The sequence below is a fragment of the Rhinoraja longicauda genome, chromosome 3, assembly GCF_053455715.1.
Source record: "Rhinoraja longicauda isolate Sanriku21f chromosome 3, sRhiLon1.1, whole genome shotgun sequence".
In the NCBI taxonomy this organism is placed as follows: Eukaryota; Metazoa; Chordata; class Chondrichthyes; order Rajiformes; family Arhynchobatidae; genus Rhinoraja; species Rhinoraja longicauda.
Genome location: NC_135955.1, coordinates 60,701,099 through 60,724,362, shown reverse-complemented (window position 1 = coordinate 60,724,362; position 23,264 = coordinate 60,701,099). Strand labels below are relative to the sequence as shown.

Genomic DNA, 23,264 nt, shown 5'->3' with positions numbered 1-23,264 from the left:
TATTACTGCTGCAGCAATTGAAAGCAAAAAGACGGCGGAGAAGTTGGATGCCTTGGAAAACTATAGCAGGAGAAATAATGTTAAAATTGTTGGTTTGTCAGAGGGAGTGGAGGGGGAACTTTACACTGCAGAGGAGATTCACTTTGGTGTGGTGACCAGAACAGAATACAATACCCCCAGTATTGTCTAATCAGCATTTTGAACATTTCCAAAATAACATTCTATGCTTCGACCTATGAAGGCAGTATGCCATATGGCTTTCCTCAACCCATCAACCTGTATTAACATTTTAATGGGACCATGAACTTGAACTCCAAAGTCTCTCTGTTTATCAACATTCCATAGTAACCTACAAGCCAAAATCGGGAGATCTCTGACAACGATGCATCACGGGACTGGTTCTAAAATTATGCGCCAATCACATGGCCACAGTCTTTGCCGATATCTTCAATCTCTCACTTCAACAGTCCACTGTCCCCATCTGCTTCAAGGAAACCTCCATCATTCTCATCCCCAAGAAAAGATAAATTGACCTGCATCAATGACCATCGCCCAGCAGTACAAATATCAACCATAATGAAATGCTCTAAAAGACTGATCAGAACCCTCATCTGCACCGATTATCCTGACAATCTAGACTGCTTGTAATTTGCATACAGGAGCAATAGATCTACAAAAGATGCCATCTCTCTTGTACATTCAGCTCTGGATCACCTTGACAGTAAGAATACTAATGTCAGGATTGCTATTAATTGACTGCAGCACAGTCTTCAACACCATAATACTGAGTAAGCTCATCTATGAACTCTGGGTCCTGGCCTTTGGACCTCCACCTGCAACTGGCTTCTGTACTTCTTCACCAGCAGATCTCAGATGGTTTGAAATGGTCATTAACATTTCCTCCACTCTGACCCTCAACACTGGTGTGTCAGGAATGTGAATTGAGTCCCTTGTTCCACACCCTGTACACCCATGATTGTGTGGCTAAGTACAACTCCAACTCAATCTTTAAATTTGACAATGATACTACTGTTGTCGGCCAGATCAACAACACCATGAGACGAAGAACAGGAAATAGATCGAGAACCTTGCACCATGGTGTCAGGACAATAACCTAGTTCCTAACACCAACAAGATGAAAAGGTTGGTTGTTGACCTAAGGGTTTGAGGGAATGAACAGAATCCTGTCTTCATCAATGGAGCTGCTGTAAAGATGGTAAACAGTGTCAGATTCCTAAGCATCCATATTACCAACACTCTAAACCTGGTCCCTTCACATTGATCAAGAAAGTGTCCCTGGTTATGGACTCCCCCAACATTGGGAGCATTTTTCCTGCATCTAGCTTGTACAGTCCTTTTATAATTTTGTATGTTTCTATAAGAACTCGTACTAAACTATAGTAAAAGCTTCTTTAGGTATGTGAAGAGAAAAAAAATAGTTAAGACAAATGTGGGTCTCTTGAAGACAGAAGCAGGTGAATTTATTATGGGGAACAAGGAAATGGCAGACGAGTTGATCAGGTACTTTGGATCTGCCTTCACTAAGGAAGACACAATCTCCCAGATGTACTTGTGGCCAGAGGTCCTAGGGTGACAGAGGAACTGAAGGAAATTCACATTAGGCAGGAAATGTTGTTGGGTCTGAAGGCCAATAAATCCCCAGGGCCTGATGGTCTGCATCCCAGGGTACGTAAGGAAGTGGCTCTAGAAATCGTGGACGCATTGGTGATCATTTTCCAATGTTCTATAGATTCAGGATCAGTTCCTGTGGACTGGAGGGTAGCTAGCTAATGTTATCCCACTTTTTAAGAAAGGAGGGAGAAAGGAGGGAGAGAGAAAACAGGAAATTATAGACCAGTAAGCCTGACATCAGTGGTGTGGAAGATGCTGGAGTCAATTATAAAAGAAGAAATAGCGGAACATTTGGATAGCAGTAACAGGATTGTTCCGAGTCCGCATGGATTTACAATGGGGGAAATCATGCTTGACTAATCTTCTGGAATTTTTTGAGAATGTAGCTAGGAAAATGGGCAAGGGAGAGCCAGTGGATGTAGTGTACCTGGACTTTCAGAAAGCCTTTGATAAGTTCCAACATAGGAGATTAATGGGCAAAATTAGAGCACATGGTATTGGGGGTAAGGTACTGACATTGATAGAAAATTGGTTGGCAGACAGGAAACAAAGTGTAGGGATTAACGGGTCCCTTTCAGAATGGCAGGCAGTGACGAGTGGGGTACCGCAAGGCTCAGTGCTGGGACCGCAGCTATTTACAATATACATTAATGACTTAGATGAAGGGATTAAAAGTAACATTTGCAAATTTGCAGGCGACACAAAGCTGGGTGGCAATGTGAACTGTGAGGAAGATGCTATGAGGTGGCAGGGTGACTTGGACAGGTTGTGTGAGTGGGCGGATGCATGGCAGATGCAGTTTAATGTGGATAAGTGTGAGGTTATCCACTTTGGTGGTAAGAACAGAAAGGTAGATTATTATCTGAATGGTGTCAAGTTAGGAAAAGGGGGAAGTACAACGAGATCTTGGTGTCCTAGTGCATCAGTCACTGAAAGGAAGCATGCAAGTACAGCAGGCAGTGAAGCAAGCCAATGGAATATTGGCCTTCATAACAAGGGGATTTGAGTATAGGAGCAAAGAGGTCCTTCTGCAGTTGTACAGGGCCCTAGTGAGACCACACCTAGTGTATTGTGTGCAGTTTTGGTCTCAACTTGAGGAAGGACATTCTTGCTATTGAAGGAATGCAACGTAGGTTCACGAGGCTAATTACCGGAATGGCGAGACTGTCGTACGTTGAAAGACTGGAGCGACTGGGCTTGTATACTCTGGAATTTAGAACAATGAGAGGGGATCTTATTGAAACATATAAGATCATTAAGGGATTGGACATGCTAGAGGCAGGAAACATCTTCCCGATGTTGGGGGAGTCCCGAACCAGGGGTCACAGTTTAAGAATAGGGGGTAGGCCATTTAGAACGAAGATGAGGAAGATTTTTTTCACTCAGGGTTGTGAAGCTGTGGAATTTTCTGCCTCAGAAGGCAGTGGAGGCCAATTCTCTGGATGCATTCAAGAGAGAGTTATAGAGCTCTTAATGATAGCGGAGTCAGGGATATGGGGAGAAGGCCGGAATGGGGTACTGATTGTGCATGATCTGCCATGATCACGGTGAATGGCGGTGCTCGCTTGAAGGGCCGAATGGCCTACTACTGCACCTATTGTCTATGGTCTAAAACCATTAATCTTGAACAATCAACATAAATTTGTCAAAGGAAGATTATGTCTGGCAATCTTGATTGAATTTTTTGGGAGGTAATGAGGATGGCACTTAATTTGAGTAGGGTTTTGACAAATGTGACAGGGTCGTTTAAATAAAAACATACCGGTGGAATCTAAGGGTGAATGTCTAGAACTGTACATGCCATTAGCTAAACTATTGTTTGAGTGCAGTGTGAAGTTTTTGTTACACCATTCCAGGAATTGTGTGATTGTGGTGGACAAGTTGCAAAGATGTTGCCGGGACTGGAAAGATTTAACTGAAGAAAGATTGGAAAGGCCTGTTCTTTGAACAAGAGAAGGCCAAGGCAATGTAATTGAGTTGCACTGAGTAAAATTTCCTTCAACAGAAGATTTAAAAATATTGGGGCATACTTTTATCGTAATTTCTAAATGCATGAGTTGGGAGATGAGCAAAATATGTGTGGAGCAAATGTTACATATAATTTTTCAGCCTGTTTCTGTTGTCCAGGTCTTGTTGTATACAGCCTTGGACAGCTCCAATGTCAAGGAATTGTATGTAGAGTTTCACGGTCGTAAGTAAAGGTCCCCACTTATAATTAATGTTATTCCTTTATTTAAGACGGGCAGCAGGGATAGGTCGGGTAACTACAGGCCAGCGAGCCTTCTGTCATTGGTCGGGTAATTATTGGAGTCAATCCTATGTTCATTTAGAATAGCAGGCGCTGATCAGGGATCGTCAGCATGGTTTTGTCTGGGTGAAATCTTCTGTCACTAATGTGAAGGTGATTTTTTGAGAAGGTAACTAAGGTGATCGATTAAGGTAGGGCACAGGATGTCATGTATGAAGACTTTAATAAAGTTTTTGATAAGATCCTGCATTGATAGCTAAGACAGTTGACATTCTTTATTTGAATTTTAATAAAGCGTTTAACAAGGTCCCGCTAGGGAGACTAATCCATGCTGGCTTAAGATACATGGGATCCATGATGAATTGGTAAATTAGATCTAAAATTGACCCGGACATAGAAGGCAGAGGGTAGTGGGAGAGGACTGTATTTCTGACTGAGGGTCTGTGACCTGTGGTTTTCTGTACAATCAGTGTTGGGACCTCTGCTTGTAATGAAAAAATGAAAATGAAGATAAAGTTGCAGGGACACAAACATTGGCGGAATTGTGCATAGCAAGCATGGTTTTTTCCACCAAATACTAGAGGGCATAGTGTTAAGGTGAGAAGGGGAAAGTTTAAAGGAAATTTGCCAGGCAAGTATTTTTACCAGCATAGGTGGTAGAAGCAGATATGAAAGCAATGTTTACGAGGAATTTATACAGACACATAAACAAACAGGGAATAGAGGGATATGGACCATTGAGATTCCGATTAGTGTCATATACACCAGTGTTCAATAGAATTTCTTGTTTACAAGATGCACACAGAGAAATCTGTACAAAACAATAATGATAAATACAATATATTGAAATGAAAAGTGCATTGCAGCAGAATGTTTGGTGCAAGATTGTCGTGCAAAACAATATTAAAGCACAGTAGCAGAATAACCAAGTGAGGTGGAGGTAAGAGTAAGGGGACATGGCAGCACGTCCAGGCAAAGGGTATGAAAGAAATGATTGGTTCAAGAGTCTGATAGCAGTGGGGAAGAAGCTGTTCTTAAGTGTGGAAGCCCAAACTTTCAAGCTCCCATACCTTCTCCCAGTATGTAGAATAGAGGAATGGGAAAGGCCACAGTGGTAGGCATCAATAGACAATAGGGTACAGGAGTAGGCCATTCGGCCCTTTGAGCCAGCACCGCTATTGACTGTGATCATGGCTGATCATCCACAATCAGTACCCCGTTCCTGCCTTCTCCCCAATTCACTTGACTCCCCTATCTTTAACTCTATCTAAATCTCTCTTGAAAGCATCCAGAGAATTGGCCTCCACTGCCTTCTGAGGCAGAGAATTCCACAGATTCACAACTCTGAGTGAAAAAGTTTTTCCTCGTCTCCATTGTAAATGGCCTACCCCTTATTCTTAAACTGTGACCCCTGGTTCTGGACTCCCCCAACATCGGGAACATGTTTCCTGCCTCTAGCGTGTCCAATCCCTTAATAATCTTATGTTTCAATAAGATCCCCTCTCATCCTTCTAAATTCCAGTGGAAACAAGCCCAGTCGCTCCAGTCTTTCAACATACGACAGTCCCGCCATCCCGGGAATTAACCTCGTGAACCTACGCTGCACTCCCTCTATAGCAAGAATGTCCTTCCTCAAATTTGGAGACCAAAACTACACAATACTCCAGGTGTGGTCTCACAAGGGCCCTGTACAACTGCAGAAGGACCTCTTTGCTCCTATACTCAACTCCCCTTGTTATGCAGGCCAAACATGCCATTAGCTTTCTTCACTGCCTGCTGTACCTGCATGCTTACTTTCAGTGACTGATGATCAAGGACACCCAGATCTCGTTGGACTTCCCCTTTTCCTAACACCATTCAGATAATCTGCCTTCCTGGTCTTGCCACCAAAGTGGATAACCTCACATTTATCCACATTTAAACTGCGTCTGCCATGCATCTGCCCACTCACAACCTGTCCAAGTCACCCTGCATCCTCCTCAAAGTTCACACTGCCACCCAGCTTGGTGTCATCTGCAAATTTGCTAATGTTACTTTTAATCCCTTCATCTAAGTCATTAATGTATATTGTAAATAGCTGCAGTCCCAGCACTGAGCCTTGCGGTACCCCACCCCCAATACCATGTGCTCTAATTTAGCCCACTAATCTCCTATGTGGGACCTTGTCGAAGGCTTTCTGAAAGCCACTACATCCACCGGCTCCCCCCTGTCCATTTTCCTAGTTACATCCTCAAAACATTCCAGAAGATTAGTCAAGCATGATTTCCCCTTCGTAAATCCATGCTGACTTGGAACAATCCTGTTACTGCTATCCAAATGCTCTGCAACTTCGTCTTTTATAATTGACTCCAGCATCTTCCCCATCCCCGATGTCAAACTAACTGGTCTATAATTTCCTGTTTTCTCTCTCCCTCCTTTCTTAAAAAGTGGGATAACATTAGCCACCCTCCAATCCACAGGAACTGATCCTGAATCTATAGAACATTCTAGTCCCATCAGTCTACCCAACACCATTTCCTGCCTAATGTCAATTTCCTTCCGTTCCTCCGTCACCCTAGGATCTCTGGCCACTAGAACATCTGGGAGATTGTTTGTGTCTTCCTTAGTGAAGACAGATCCAAAGTACTGGTTCAACTCGTCTGCCATTTCCTTGTTCCCCATAATAAATTCATCTGCTTCTGTCTTCAAGGGACCCACATTTGCCTTAACTATTTTTTTCCTCTTCACGTACCTAAAGAAGCTTTTACTATCCTCCTTTATATTATTGGCTAGTTTACCTTCGTACCTCATCTTTTCTCCCCTTACTGCCTTTTTAGTTATCTTCTGTTGCTCTTTAAAAGAGTCCCAATCCTCTGGCTTCCCGCTCTTCTTTGCTATGTTATACTTCTTCTCTTTTATTTTGTTATCCTTTTTGCCCATTAAAAATAACATCACAATCTTCATAAGTTAATTCGGCCCATCAAGCCTACTCTGCTATTCTGCCATCTTCTAATACTCTGCTGCCACTCTTGTAGCTAAGGACAGTGAAAATTGAAGCAAAGTCCTCCACATTTTTTCTTGGTCATTTATAGTTTATCCAGGCCTGGCAATTTGCTTTCTTCCCAAATCACTTAATCTCTCAATACTTCTCCAACTGTGTTAATCTGTCTAATACTTCACGCTAATTTTCCTTATCTGCAACCTCAGATTTATCCACTTCTTTGTGAAGATAGCTCAAAACTATTCATTAGAAACCTACCCACATAATATACCGCAACATGTTATCCTTTTTGGTCTGTAATAATCCCTTCTCTTTCACTTCCTGGTTGAGCAATCACTCTGCTAAACACCTCTCTACAGAATGTAAGCTTGATCCTGAGCTTCGGATTGCTAGCCATTTTAATTTATGTCTTTCTGGTTTTACTCTAACCTCAGTCTCTTGCATTGTTCCAAAGAAGCTTAGCAGAAGCTGGAGGATCAGTATCTCATTTTCACAGACTCAAAGAACTTAATAATTCCAGGTCTACTGCTCTTATTTGATTTGGACAAATTGGACAAATATTCCACCACATCCCTTTTGCCTTGTACATTCATGCATTTTGCCATTCAAATAACCCCTTCCACCCCATCACACAGCTTCCCTCATCTTCCAATCTGTTTTCTACAGCAGTGCTTTCTTTAAGATCTATTGCAACAGCAATATTTTCCAGTTCTGAGCAAAGGTCGTGGACCTGTGTTGCTCCACACACATGTTGCCTCCTCACCTGTTGAGTTGTTTCCAATATTTTATTATACCGTAGCCAGAGAAGTGAGAAGTTTACAAAATCTAGTTGTACAAAGATGATGCAATAGAGATATTTAAAATAATTAAAGAACTAATGCTATACAAGGCTACATAGCAAATTATATCAATTAGATGGGCTAGATTAAATTGGACCGTATATCCATTGTACATTGCTTAAAGTAGGTTAGATGTTTGGAAACTCTTTTTTCAGGTGACTGCACAATCACTGAATATGCTTCGGGCCCAGGTTGTATACCGATTGAATACCTAAAAAAAAAATAGCTTGACAAGTTCATGACTCTGGTGGAACTATTGGTGCGATTGTAAACAAGATAGCTCCTGATCAATGATGCCTTTTAGAATACTTCTTATCACTTAAGGTAGTTGTAAGGGATAATTCCCCCTCTGCCTGTAATGACTATTTTCTTTGCAAATTATTTTTCTTTCCATTAGGAGAGCACAGCTGCTAGTGAATAAAGCAACCGTGAATCAAATTAATAAAATAATCACAGCAGGTTCAATGGATGGATAATCCACAATTTTTACACATACAAAATGAATATATTAGGTTACTTGAATATTAATAGCATTAAACATATAGTATTAAACCTTGATATTTAGGTTTGCATGAGACACAGTGGCAGAGAAAAGCAAGACTTATAGGCATTCAGAAATAATACAACAACCCTATATGAATGGCATCATAATCAATGGTGGCTTAATCCTAGAAATAATCAGTTTGGCTTTGCATCTTTATCTAAAGCAATAGATTTATTGTATATATAATAATGTTACTCTTCAAATGAAAGTTCAGGCTGAAAGGGAAGGTAAACTTCAATTTCATTTCTGGTGCAAAATTTCTTAGTGTTAAGAATGTATTTTAGGAATTTAGGAAACTAGAATCTTTTACAACATTGTTAATTTGTTTTAACATCTACAAAACAATGCCTGAATTCCAAAATGCAGATTTTGGTAAGAACCACACAGCAACAGGATTGAAGATAGGAAATTTGAACTCAATTTTAGAACATTTTTCTTTGCTCACAAATGTAATTAAAAGTTTAAATCAAAGAAAATATTTGCTATTCCTGTTTAATGTTCTTTCCAGAAATACAGCAATTTTGATATACATTTCAAACAATATACACATTGTTTTGTTTCCCATGCTCACTATGTTAAAACAAATGTGATATTTAAAAATATTGATATTAATAGAATGGCATTTAAACTGATACTAAAATGTTATTTCCACTTTCAATGTGAAATCTGGCTTCTGATATATCAGATTGAAAAATGATTTTATTTTCAGTCAACTGCTCAGCTTTTGTTAATAGAACAGTCTGTATGGAAATAAAATGCAATCATGTGGCAATGCATCTGAAAATGTCTCAACACATCAAAAAACACTTTAATCCAATTAGATTCATTAAATAACATTTAAAAGTCCTGTACTCTGTCTCAATGGAGACCAATGCAATAAAGACAATTTAGAGAAGAGTAACAAATGTTAAGATACTTCAAATTATGAAGGCATCTCAGAAAAAAACGTTTATGAATAAGTGTTGTTCACAAGATAAAAAGGGAGACATGATCAAGATCTATAAAATGCTTAATGATTAAGATAATTTTATGATAAAACGGCAATTTAGTTTGGGGGAGAAATGCAGAATTCAAGAGTAAAATTAACAAAACAAGGAAATGGGAAGAGATTTTCCCGCTTACTAATAGAGCAAAGCAAAGTTGTATGAATAACTTTAAAAGATTGGCAAAGAGGAGTTAAAATAAAAGAGAATAGAGAAAAGCATGGAATAAAATGATTTCTGCAGTACTGGAACCACAAAAATACTTACAAAAAACGATTGCCCAATAATGAATAATATGGGTTAAAAATTAGACAGATATCAGAAGAGTCATAGGCAGTAAAGGAAAAAATAAATAAATTTAGTTAGCATAATGTATGGAAAAACAGCCTTGTTGTGCAAGGATATTTTTCATCTATGCATTCTTAGGAAAGCTTATTAAAATAATGATAGTTCTACCTTTAATACAAATGCATATATTTAATACAATCTACAGCACAAAACATTAATTTGAATATTTAGTTCTCGCCCATCGAAAACAAAATAGATTATGTTGGGAAAAATGTATAAGAATATATAATTTGAATGTAAACAATTTAAAATTGAATAGTGCACATTTTCTTAGTTACATATTTTACATTTCTCTAATATATTTCTGCAATATATTTTCAATGTAAACCTTGGCGTTAAAAAATGATTACTTTGATGTAAACATCTGAGCAAACTGTATTTCTATTGTAGCCTGAAGCTGCCCCACTAATATACCCCAGAATTCCTTTTAGGAGAATAAGACGCATTATCTCCTTTCTTCTCCATTCAAATCATTAAAATTTTCATAAATGAGCATTCATCCTGAAGATATACAGTTTGGTTTATGTCACTTCTCTAATCTGCTTAGTTTATTTATAAAATTAAAAATTAAAAAAATTAAAATAAAACAATCTGCAGAATAATGGTCACCTACAAAGAGTCTTCAAGGTGCTTTCCTTATCAGGTTTTGCATTTTGCACGAAGTATTTGTGTTGTCTATATAAGGAAATAGGTGGAAAAACATCAGAGGAACATAATTTAAAATACCACTAGTGCTCTGTTACATTTAATATTGTTGTAGTACATTTATGCAGATACCATTATGTTCACAATTTACTTTGTTATGGCTAACCCTCAAGGAATCAAGGCAGTTGTGATCATTATTTCTGGAGAAAACAGAACAAGGCATACAAAAAGAATGATTTCGACAGTAACTACATTCATGATTTGTTAGCATTAATTTATACACAAGAGGTTTAAGAATGGAAATGTGTTAAAACAACTAACGCTACTATAGTATTTTTTAATTAATCCCAGAGACTCATTCAAATATTAAAACATTAGTCTAAAACCTGAGATATATGCTCATTTGCAATGTAACATTCATTGACTATTCGTTTAGATGGTTACCAAAAAGCAAACAATATTAATGGTTAACAGGTTATTCAGACAGTACATACCAAGATTTATCCATATTCCTCCAAGTTTCAGAATCTTCCATATTGTTTCAATGTAGTCAACAACATTATGGGCTGTGTCAATAAAAAAACATGTTGCTACACAATCCCATGAATCTGTTGATAAAATAATGATAGTGAGCCTCCATTTGTAAAATAAGAAACCTCAAGCAAATATTTCCTTCACTTTTATAAAAATATCTAATACTCAGAAAATATAGGTTATAAAACTTTGGATCAGTTGCACCAAGGCAGTTGCTGTGATTTATATTGCTAAATCATGTCTCTAACATAGGAAAACCTGTGCATAGACAAAGAAGAGACAACCGGAAAACTAAATTAGCACATTATACAAGACCATACCGAAGAAGTTGCTGCCAAAATCTCAATGGAATATGTGGAAGTAGACAACTACAAAGTCATATTGTTACATCACACTGGATAGTGCAAAAATTGGTATGGAGGTGCAAGAAAGGCTAGCAATGCTTTAAGTAAACAAGTATTTGATCTAGATGCACAAGAAACTGTAGGTGCTAGAATCTTGAGCAAAACACTAAGTGCTGAGGAACTTAACTGCTTTTTTTTGTTTCGAGATACAGCATGGAAACAAGCCCTTTCAGCTCACAGGGTCCGCGCCGACCAGCGATCCCTACGCACTAACACTATCCTACACCCATTAGGGACAATTTTTACAGGAATGAATGAATGAATGAATGAATAAATAAGTTAATTGGCCAAGTATGTGCATATACAAGGAATGTGCCTTGATGCTCCGCTCACAAATGACAACACAAACATACAGTTAACAATTAAGAATAAAGCATAAACACATCAGAACAATAAGGAACAATAACATTATGGTCTAAACATGTGGGTGAAAATAACCCAGAGCAAAAAAGAGACAACAGACTTTGGTTATTGAGTATAAGAAAATAACTGCAGATGCTGGTACAAATCGAAGGTATTTATTCACAAAATGCTGGAGTAACTCAGCAGGTCAGGCAGCATCTCAGGAGAGAAGAAATGGGTGACGTTTCCGGTCGAGACCCTTCTTCAGACTGATGTCAGGGGGGCGGGATAAAGGAAGGATATAGGTGGATACAGGAAGATAGAGGGAGATCTGGGAAGGAGGAGGGGAAGAGAGGGACAGAGGAACTATCTAAAGTTGGAGAAGTCGATGTTCATACCACTGGGCTGCAAGCTGCCCAGGTGAAATATGAGGTGCTGTTCCTCCAATTTCCAGTGGGCCTCACTATGGCACTGGAGGAAGCCCATGACAGAAAGGTCAGACTGGGAATGAGAGGGGGAGTTGAAATGCTCGGCCACTGGGAGATCAGTTTGGCCAACGCGGACCGAGCGCAGGTGTTGAGCGAAGCGATCGCCGAGCCTGCGCTTGGTTTCGCCGATGTAAAGAAGTTGACATCTAGAGCAGCGGATGCAATAGATGAGGTTGGAGGAGGTGCAGGTGAACCTCTGTCTCACCTGGAAAGACTGTTTGGGTCCTTGGATGAAGTTGAGGGGGGAGGTAAAGGGGCAGGTGTTGCATCTCGTGCGGTTGCAGGGGAAAGTGCCCGGGGATGGGGTGTTTTGGGTAGGAAGGGACGAGTGGACCAGGGAGTTACGGAGAGAACGGTCTCTGCGGAACGCAGAGAGGGGAGGGGATGGTAAGATAATGGCCAGTGGTGGGGGTCCCGTTGTAGGTGACGGAAATGTTGACGGATGATTTGTTGGATCCGCTGGCTGGTGGGGTGGAAGGTGAGAACGAGGGGGATTCTGTCCTTGTTGTGAGTGGGGGGAGGGGGAGCAAGAGCAGAGCTGCGGGATGTAGAAGAGACCCTAGTGAGAGCCTCATCTATAATGGAAGAGGGGAAGCTCCATTTCCTGAAGAATGAGGACATCTCTGACGCCCTAGTGTGAAACACCTCATCCCGGGCGCAAATGCGGTGTAGACGGAGGAATTGGGAGTAGGGAATAGACTTTTTGCAGGGAACCGGGTGGGAAGAAGTGTAGTCCAGATAGCTGTGCGAGTCAGTGGATTTATAGTAAATGTCCGTCACTAGTCTGTTTCCTGTGATGGAGATGGTGAGGTCCAGAAACGGGAGGGAGATGTCGGAGATAGTCCAGGTATATTTAAGGGCAGGATGGAAATTGGAAGTGAAGTGTATGAAGTCAGTGAGTTCTACATGGGTACAAGAGGTAGCACCAATGCAGTCGTCGATGTAGCGGAGGTAGAGTTCGGGGATGGGGCCGGTGTACGCCCGGAACAGGGATTGTTCGACGTACCCGACAAAGAGGCAGGCGTAGCTAGGGTCCATGCGAGTGCCCATAGCTAAGCCTCTGGTTTGGAGGAAGTGGGATGAGTCAAAGGAGAAGTTGTTAAGGGTAAGAACCAGCTCTGCTAGGCGGAGGAGAGTGTTGGTAGATGGGGATTGGCTGGTTCTACGGTCGAGGAAGAAACGGAGGGCTTTGAGACCATCCTTGTGGGGGATGGAAGTGTATTGAGTAGATCTACTACTTGTGGAAAAAAGCTGTTTTTATGTCTGGCTGTGGCTGCTTTGTCACCTTCCAGAGGGAAGTGCTTCAAAGATTTTGTGGCCAGGGTGAGAGGGGTCAGAGATGATCTTGCCCGCACGCTTCCTGGCCCTTGCAGTGTACAGTTCGTCAATGGGGGGGAAGGTTGCAGCCAACAACCTTCTCAGCTGTGTGAATGATCCGTTGCAGCCTCCGGATATCGTGCTTGGTGGCTGAGCCAAACCAGACCATGATGGAGAAGGCGAGGGCGGACTCAATGATAGCAGTATAGAATTGGACAATCATTGCCTGTGGTAGATTGTGTTTCCTCAGTTGCCGCAGGAAGTACATCCACTGTTGGGCCTTTTTGACTGTGGAGTCGATGGTGGCCCCCCATTTAAGGTCCCTGGAGATGATGGTTCCAAGTAACTTAAATGACTCCACAGATGAGACTGTGGTGTTGTTGATGGTGAGTGGGGGAGGGGAGGAGGAGCTCTTCGAAAGTCTACAATTAGTTCCACTGTCTTAAGAGCATTGAGCTCCAGGTTGTTGTGATGGCACCAAGACCCGTCTGTAGGCAGATTCCGCCCCATCCTGGATCAGTCCAATCAATAGACAATAGGTGCAGGAGGAGGCCATTCGGCCCTTCGAGCCAGCACCGCCATTCATTGTGATCATGGCTGATCATTCTCAATCAGTACCCTGTTCCTGCCTTCTCCCCATACTCCCCGACTCCGCTATCCTTAAGAGCTCTATCTAGCTCTCTCTTGAATGCATTCAGAGAATTGGCCTCCACTGCCTTCTGAGGCAGAGAATTCCACAGATTCACAACTCTCTGACTGAAAAAGTTTTTCCTCATCCCAGTTCTAAATGGCCAACCCATTATTCTTAAACTGTGGTCTCTTGTTCTGGACTCCCCCAACATTGGGAACATGTTTCCTGCCTCTAACGTGTCCAACCCCTTAATAATCTTATACGTTTCGATAAGATCTCCTCTCATCCTTCTAAATTCCAGTGTATACAAGCTTAGTCGCTCCAGTCTTTCAACATATGACAGTCCCGCCATTCCAGGAATTAACCTAGCAAACCTACGCTGCACGCCCTCAATAGCAGGAATATCCTTCCTCAAATTTGGAGACCAAAACTGCACACAGTACTCCAGGTGCTGTCTCACTAGGGCCCTGTACAACTGCAGAAGGACCTCTTTGCACCTATACTCAACTCCTCTTGTTATGAAGGCCAACATTCCATTGGCTGTCTCCACTGCCTGCTGTACTTGCATGCTTCCTTTCAGTGACTGATGCACTAGGACACCCAGATCTCGTTGTACGTCCCCTTTTCCTAACTTGACACCATTCAGATAATACTCTGCCTTCCTATTCTTACCACCAAAGTGGATAACCTAACACTTATCCACATTAAATTGCATCTGCCATGCATCCGCCCACTCACACAACCAGTCCAAGTCACCCTGCAACCTCATAGCATCTTCCTCACAGTTAACACTACCACCCAGCTTTGTATCATCTGCAAATTTGCTAATGGTACTTTTAATCTTGCCTTAAAATCTTTGCCATCTAGTATTTGATTTTTCCATTTTGGGAAAAAGGTTCTGACTGTCTGCCCTACCGATGCCTCATAATTTTATATATATGCATTCAAGAGAAAACAATCCAAGTCTATCCAACCTCTCCCTGCAATTACTACCACCTAATCCAGGCATTATTCTCGTAAACCTCCTCAGCACCTATTCCTCATCCTTCCTGTAATGGGGTGACCAGAACTGCACATGATACTCCAAATGCGGTCCAACCAATGTCCTATAAAGTTGCATCATGATTTCCTCACGCTTACACTTAATACCCTGAACAATGAAGGCAAGCATACCGAATGCCTTCTTTACCACTCTATTTTATTTATTGATCGTTAATTTGTATATTTTTTCCCTTACATTCGACCTCCCAAAGTGCAACAGCTCACACTTGCTTGGTTTAAACTCCATCAGCTATTTCTTTGCCCATTCCTATAGCTGACCCCTCTGCATACATTTGACAGCCTTCCTCAGTCTGCGACCCCAGCAATCTTGGTATCACCTGCAAACTTGCTGTCACATGATGTCATCAAAATGCTTATCTTTATGTATTTATCTAATTTTCCTTTGAAAGTTAATACATATGTTTCCATCATCCTTTGACAAAACATTTGAGATCACGTAAGCGTGAGGAAATCACAATAAACTGTCGTGAGGCCTCATTGCTGACCAGTCCTGAAGATATCGAAGGCCAGTGAACTTGGTTCTCCAAATTCAGATCAGATAAGTATCAACTTGATCGAGGTCAGTAAGTATTAAAAATATAGCAATTATTTTTACCACCATTAAAATGACATGTATAATAATTAAGGTTTCTAAATATAATTGATCGACAGTCCATTAGTAGATTTGAGTTATAAATACACCAGAACAACAAATAACAATGTTCACCGCGATCCAATAACTGATAAGCTTACTTGGTTCTGTATATATCTCCTGAAAATCTCCCGCTGTCATAGAAAAGTTAGCATAAGATGGTAGACTGTGCGAATCAACATCAGGAAAATAGACAGGTCGAATCTGATCAGCTGAACGCTTGTTGTTACTAAATTGATGGATCCATGGATAGATTGCCATTGTATTAATTCCAGAACATCTAAAAAAAAGTGCATTGTCAAATTAAATTAAGGTATTTAATGAGGCATTGCTCGCAGAAAATTTCTGCACAATTGTATCAGAATGTCCTTATTTGTGTATGCCAATGACCTATCAATAAAATATAACATTCCATTTACCTTCTTAACTGCTTGGGGGTTTTTTTTCAGTTAAGAATCACCAAACCAAGATCCACACACCAGCATTTATTCATTTCTTAAACCTTAAAAAAACGCTTTTCTATTCTTACTTGACGTTTTGCTCACATTATATTCCAACTTAATATACTTGCTTAACCTGCCTATGCTACTTTGCACACGCTTGTCGTCTTTTGTGGTGCTTTATATCATCAGTAAATTTATGGAGAAAACATAAAGTAACATTGGCATAATCTAGATGAAAGAGCTGTATATCTTTTTTTCTTTACTTAAATAATGATATTTTATGCATGTCAGCAACTTTTGTTTCCAAAACAAATCCTGTTTGATAATTTCAAATTAGAATATTTAAAAATCATGCACTGTAAAAACAAACATCAACCAAGTTCTGACGTCATACTCTACCTGTTGAGTATAAAATGTGAACAGAAGAGCATATACAGACTCCATTCATTACCCTGGCAACTATAACCAAGTCGAGCAATCTCCCAGGCCAGTCTTCCAAGTCCTGCCCCTGGTACAAGTATGTTCAAATTAGCAGAATTCCTGTATTGAGAAGAAATAAAACAACTATTTTTATGTGAAAGTGTTTTGAGATGCGAGATGTAAATTTATCATTAGCATTTTACGGAATAAGTCAAAAGATTTGCATGGATTGTACTCCAACCTTCCTTTCATATATAATGTTTTGTTTGACAATTTCTACTCCAATAGACTTCAAGGCAAGTTTATTGTCATATGCACAAGTATTGTAAGGTACAGATGCAATGAAAATCTTGCTTGCAGCGGCGTCCTAGACTTTTAGACACAGACCACGTACAAAATATAAATTATACATAATTTATGTATTTTAAGTTATCCACTCTGTATCTGGGCAACATATATTTCATATAAGAGTTCCACCTGGAAGTGGCAGTTGCTCAATTTTACTTCAATGTAGTTTTGGTCATAAGATTGGAAATTTTGAATCACCAGTAAAAATCAGCGAATATTTATTGGGCACCAGTTTACATACAGTGCCCTCCATAATGTTTGAGACAAAGACTCATCATTTATTTATTTGCCTCTGTATTCCACAATTTAAGATTTGTAATAGAAAAAATCACATGTGGTTAAAGTGCACATTGTCAGATTTTATTAAAGGGTATTTTTTACATTTTGGTTTCACCATGTAGGAATTGCAGCAGTGTTTATACATAGTCCCCCATTTCAGGGCACCATAATGTTTGGGACACAGCAATGTCATGTAAATAAAAGTAGTTATGATTAGTATTTAAAATAGTGTAAGAAAATAACTGCAGATGCTGGTACAAATCGATTTATTCACAAAATGCTGGGTCTTCAGACTGAAGAAAGGTCTCGACCCGAAACGTCACCCATTCCTTCTCTCCCGAGATGGTGCCTGACCTGCTGAGTTACTCCAGCATTTTGTGAATAATATGATTAGTATTTTGATGCATATCCTTTGCATGCAATGACTGCTTGAAGTCTGCGATTCATGGACATCACCAGCTGCTGGGTGTCTTCGCTGGTGATGCTCTGCCAGGCCTGTATTGCAGCCATCTTTAGCTTATGCCTGTTTTGAGGCCTCGTCCACTTCAGCTTTCTCTTCAGCATATAAAAGGCATGCTCAATTGGGTTCAGATTGGGTGATTGACTAGGCCAGTCAAGAATTGACCATTTTTTAGCCTTGAAAAACTCCTTTGTTGCTTTAGCAATATGTTTGGGATCATTGTCTCGATGTAGAATGAAACGCCGGCCAATGAGTTTTGAGGCATTTGTTTGAACTTGAGCAGAGAGGATGTGTCTATACACTTCAGAATTCATTATGCTACTACCATCAGCAGTTGTTTCATCAATGAAGATAAGTGAGCCAGTACCTTCAACAGCCATACATGCCCAGGCCATAACACCTCCATCATCGTGTTTCACAGATGAGGTGGTATGCTTTAGATCTTGGGCAGTTCCTTCTCTCCTCCATATTTTGCTCTTGCCATCACTCTGATATAAGTTAGTCTTCATCTCATCTGTCCACACGACCCTTTTTCAGAACTGTGGTTGCTCATTTAAGTACTTATTGGCAAACGGTAACCTGGAGATCCTATTTTTGCAGCTAACCAGTGGTTTGCATCTTGCCGTGTAGCCTCTGTATTTCTGTTCATTAAGTCTTCTGCGGATAGTGGTCATTGACAAATCCACACCTGACTCCTGAAGAATGTTTCTGATCTGTCGGACAGATGTTTGGGGATTTTTCTTCATTGTAGAGAGAATTCCTGTCATCAGCTGTGGAGGTCTTCCTTGGCCTGCCAGTCCCTTTGCGATTAGTAATCTCACCAGTGCTCTCTTTCTTCTTAATGACGTTGAAACGGTTGATTTTGGTAAGCCTAAGGTTTGGCTGATGTTCTCTTGTTTTATTCTTGTTTCTCAGTCTCATAATGACTTCTTTGACTTTCATTGGCCCAACTTTAGTCCCCATGTTGATAAACAGCAATAAAAGTTTCCAAACTTGATGGACTTTTCGTTTCATGTCATGACCCACATCCCATATCTACCGGTAGTTATAACATATTGTGTAAAAATATTATAGAAATTATATCTGAAACATGTCAAGAACAAAACCTGCACATATTTTTTAAATATGGAAAAAACCTCCAAAATCGTGTCAATTTTCCGAGTAGTAATTGTCCAAAGCACATTTGTCATTGAGCTGGATGCCAATTGTCCAATCACGCGCTTTGTCTCAGACTAGCTAGGCAGGGAGCCCACTGGGATCATGGCGGAGAGTATTTTGTCTATCTTTGGTTTAAACCAGTATCTACAGTTCCTTCCTACACACCAGCACAAAGGAAGATGGTTGTGGTTGACTGGAGGTCACCTCAGCCACAGAACATCTCTGCAGGAGTTTCTCAGCTTCGTGTCCAGGGCTCAGCCACATTCAGCTTCTTCATCAATTACCTTTCTTCAGTCGTAAGGTCAGAAGGAGGGATGTGCGCTGATGATTGCACAATGTTCAGCACCATTTATGACTCCACAGATACTGAAGCCATTCTACGTCCAAATGCCGAAAGACCTGAACCATGTCTAATAATAGGCTGATAGGCGGCAAGTAAGATTAACGCGCACAACTGCCAGGCTGTGAAAAAAAACCCGAGAAAATCCAACTATCATCCCCTGACATTCACTGGGATTTACTTAACCGATTTATTTATTTTTATTTATAATGAATGATCTCTTGCTATCCACTTTGCTGCTGTAATACTGCAAATTTCCCTGGTGTTGGACAAATAAAGGAATATATATATTCCTTATATATATATACAAATGGAGAGTATTCCATCACGCTCCTGACGAGCTTTGTCGATGGGGGACAGGTTTTGGGGAGTTATATATATATATATATATATATAGCAACTCCCCTCCTAACTCCCCAAAACCTGTCCCCCATCGACAAAGCTCAAGTCAGGAGCGTGATGGAATACTCTCCATTTGTCCAGATGAGCACATCTTCAACAATATTCAAGAGCCTTGATACCAAACAGGACACAGTGGTTCCCTTAATTGACACCCATTCACATTCATCCACTCACCCCACCCCTGACACAGAGCGGCAGCAGTTTGCATCATCTACAGGATGCTCTGGAGCAAGACATTGAAACTCTTGGGAAGGCATCTTCCAAATCCATAAGGAGGACTAGGGCAACCAAAGCATGGGGACACAATCACCTGCTAGCCAGACACCATCCCCACTTGGAAACATGTTGCTGTTCCTTCACTGTTGATGGGTCAAAGTCCTGGAACTCACTCACTCTCAAACAACACAAGGATTGCAGTGATTCAAGAAGGCAGCTCACCTGCACCTTCTCAAGGGCAGCTAGAGATGAGTAATTCAATGCTGGCACAGCCTGGGATGCTCACATCCCTTGAATGAATGTTTTAAATAAAGGGTGCATTCACTGATACCAATTTAAGAACACAAATTCACAGATTAAGAAGTTCTTTGTCCAATTCAGTTTTCATATCAACACAAACAGAATATCTCTGCAGTAAATCCTGGCAAAACCCTGCAATGCGTGTTCACAATTCTCTGATCTCCCGGAAAGCCGCAGAGAAGCTGGGACCAGAGCAGGCCAGAGCAGCTGACTTTTTCTAATTAGCTTCATTAATTAGTGTGCAACCTTTTGCACTGACGAGTTATGAATTCCTTCTCAATGATTTTTAAACTAAATCTGTGCCAAATTTCAAGTAGATACCAGAGATGGGTCACGAAAGTCAAAATCAAGACACATTTTCAACGTTCGGCCCGTGGTCTATAGGTACTTAGAGCTCTTTTATACCTGCATTAAGGTGGCAATTAAACACACCTGAGCAATTACAGACACCTGTGAAGCCATGTGTCCCAAACATTATGGTGCCCTGAAATGGGGGGGACTATGTACAAACTGCTGTAATTTCTACATGGCGAAACTAAAAACTATAAAAATTGCCTTTATTAAAATCTGACAATGTGCACTTTAACCACATGTGATTATTTTCTATTATAAATCTCAAATTGTGGAGTACAGAGGCAAATAAATAAATGATGGGTCTTTGTCCCAAACATTATGGAGGGCATTGTAGAAGCACCAAGACAAATTCTGTTAATGTCATTCTACTAGAATGAGCTAGAGCCTTTACATGACACCATGGCACATTTTCCATTCTCTACAATGCAACGCAAAAGTAACACAGAGACATAGGATAGGGCATATTAAATTTGGGGATTCCTATGACAGTTCTCACCTTAGTAAAAGTGATAAATGGCAAGAACTGAAAGCAAGATGCTCATTTCTTTTAGCTATAAAAAAGGTGGTCTGGTTGAAGGATGGGAGTTTCAGGAAAGAATAAGAGCAGATATGCTCACATCTTGGCATGTTCAAACATTGTTCAAACACAGCCACTTTCCAGAGTAATTGTTGAAATACACCATAATCAATAAAAAGCCACCTCAGACACTTAATTAATCTCTTCAAAACCATTTGCATAAGTCAAACTTTAAATGCCACAGTGCTTTTGAATCCACTGCTACTTCAAGATTTTATTCCAGTGATTACTCTGCTAATTTGATTCCAGAAGGAATCCAGACCATTATTATGTTCACACAAGCAATTTCTGAAATGCATAGTTAATTCACTAATCCATTTGGCAAAAATGGGCTATATATTTGTACGTCTTAATTGTAAGCATTATTTGCACAAAATTATTCTGAAAGCAGTATAACATACACACAATTATTTTCAGTTTAATTGATGTAATTAAACTCAAGAACTAGGCTCTCACTAGGGTCTCCTCAATATCCCGCAGCTCCGCTCTTGCTCCCCCTTACCCTATTCCTAACAAGGATAGAGTCCCCCTTGTCCTCACCTTCCACACTATCAGCCGTCGCATACACCAAATTATCCTCCAACATTTCCGCCACCTCCAACGGGATCCCACCACTGGCCACATCTTCCCATCTCAACCCCTTTCTGCTTTCCGCAGAGACCTTTCCCTCCGAAACTCCCTGGTCTATTCGTCCCTCCCACCCAAACCGCCCCCTCCCCATGTACGTTCCCCTGCAACCGCAGGAGATGCAACACCTGTCCCTTTACCTCCCCCCCTCGACTCCATCCAAGGACGCAAACAGTCTCACCAGGTGAGACGGAGGTTCACCTGCATGTCCCCCAACCTCATCTATTGTATCCGCTGTTCCAGATGTCAACTTCTCTACATCGGCGAGACCAAACGCAGGCTTGGGGATCGTTTAGTCGAAAACCTCCACTCAGTCCGTCTCAACCAACCTGATCTCCGGGTGGCTCAGCACTTCAACTCCCACTCCCATTCCCAGTCTGACTTTTCTGTCCTGGGCCTCCTCCATTGTCAGAGTGAGGCCTAGCGCAAATTGTAGGAACAGCACATTGTATTTCGCTTGTGCAGTTTACAATCCAGCGGTTTGAACATTGACTTCTCTCACTTCAGTCCCTGCTTCCCCTCTCTATCCCCTCCCCTTCCCAGTTCTCCGACTAGTCTTCCTGCCTCCAACTACATCCTATCTTTGTCCCACCCCCTCCCCTGACATCAGTCTGAAGAAGGGTCTCGAACCGAAACGTCACCCATGCCTTCTCTCTTGAGATGCTGCCTGACCCGCTGAGTTACTCCAGCATTTTGTGTCTAGTCAATTACAAATGTAGTTAGGTAGAAACATAGAAAATAGGTGCAGGAGTAGGCCATTCGGCCCTTCGAGCCTGCACCGCCATTCAATATGATCATGGCTGATCATCCAGCTCAGTAAACTGTACCTGCCATCTCTCCATACCCCCTGATCCCTTTAGCCACAAGGGCCACATCTAACTCCCTCTTAAATATAGCAAATGAACTGGCCTCAACTACCTTCTGTGGTAGAGAATTCCACAGACTCACCACTCTCTGTGTGAAGAAATGTTTTCTCATCTCAGTCCTAAAAGACTTCCCCCTTATCCTTAAGCTGTGACCCCTAGTTCTGGACTTCCCCAACATCGGGAACAATCTTCCCGCATCTAGCCTCTCCAACCCCTTAAGAATTTTATATGTTTCTATAAGATCCCCCCATAGTCTTCTAAATTCCAGCGAGTATAAGCCTAGTCTATCCAGTCTTTCTTCATATGAAAGTCCTGCCATCCCAGGGATCAATCTGGTGAACCTTCTCTGTACTCCCTCTAAGGCTAGAATGTCTTTCCTCAGATTAGGAGACTAAAACTGTACAAAATACTCCAGGTGCGGTCTCACCAAGGCCCTGTACAACTGCAGCAGAACCTCCCGGCTGAACAGATATTTTACAGTAATTCTACAATACACCCTAATTTGATTCATTCTAATTATGGAAAGAAAAATTTTGGCGGCTTATTTTGCCAGTTTCTTCTATTGATGCAAGCAAATACTTTAGTTTCAAAATTTTGTATGGTTTATGCATTGCCTTTCTTCCCTGGAGTCATTAAGAGTAATTCAACACGGAAACAGGTTCTTCGGCCAAATCATCCATGCCGATCAATCCTCCCATTTGTCTGCATTCGGCCCATATCCCTCTAAACTTTTTCTATCCATGAACCTGTACAAGTATCTTTAGATCCTGTTATAGTACATGAATCACCTACCTTCTCTGAGAGCTTGTTACATTTACCCACCACCCTCTGAATGGAAAAAGTTCT

The 23,264-nt window shown here is 40.9% G+C and overlaps 1 protein-coding gene across 2 annotated transcripts in view; it reads right to left on the bottom strand.

Moving 5' to 3' along the window:
- The window catches only part of carnmt1 (carnosine N-methyltransferase 1), a 51,568-nt gene that overhangs the window by 16,633 nt on the left and 11,671 nt on the right, over positions 1-23,264 (bottom strand). Inside the window, exons 4-7 of one of the 2 annotated variants that reach the window (XM_078396250.1) lie at positions 16,471-16,611; positions 15,730-15,908; positions 10,714-10,827; positions 10,188-10,249 (exon numbers count right to left, since the gene is read on the bottom strand). In XM_078396250.1, coding sequence (XP_078252376.1) covers positions 10,197-10,249; positions 10,714-10,827; positions 15,730-15,908; positions 16,471-16,611 — 487 coding nt within the window. In that variant the 3' untranslated portion in view covers positions 10,188-10,196. The remainder of the gene's footprint in view (positions 1-10,187; positions 10,250-10,713; positions 10,828-15,729; positions 15,909-16,470; positions 16,612-23,264) is intronic. The other variant, XM_078396249.1, reaches the window with a different exon arrangement.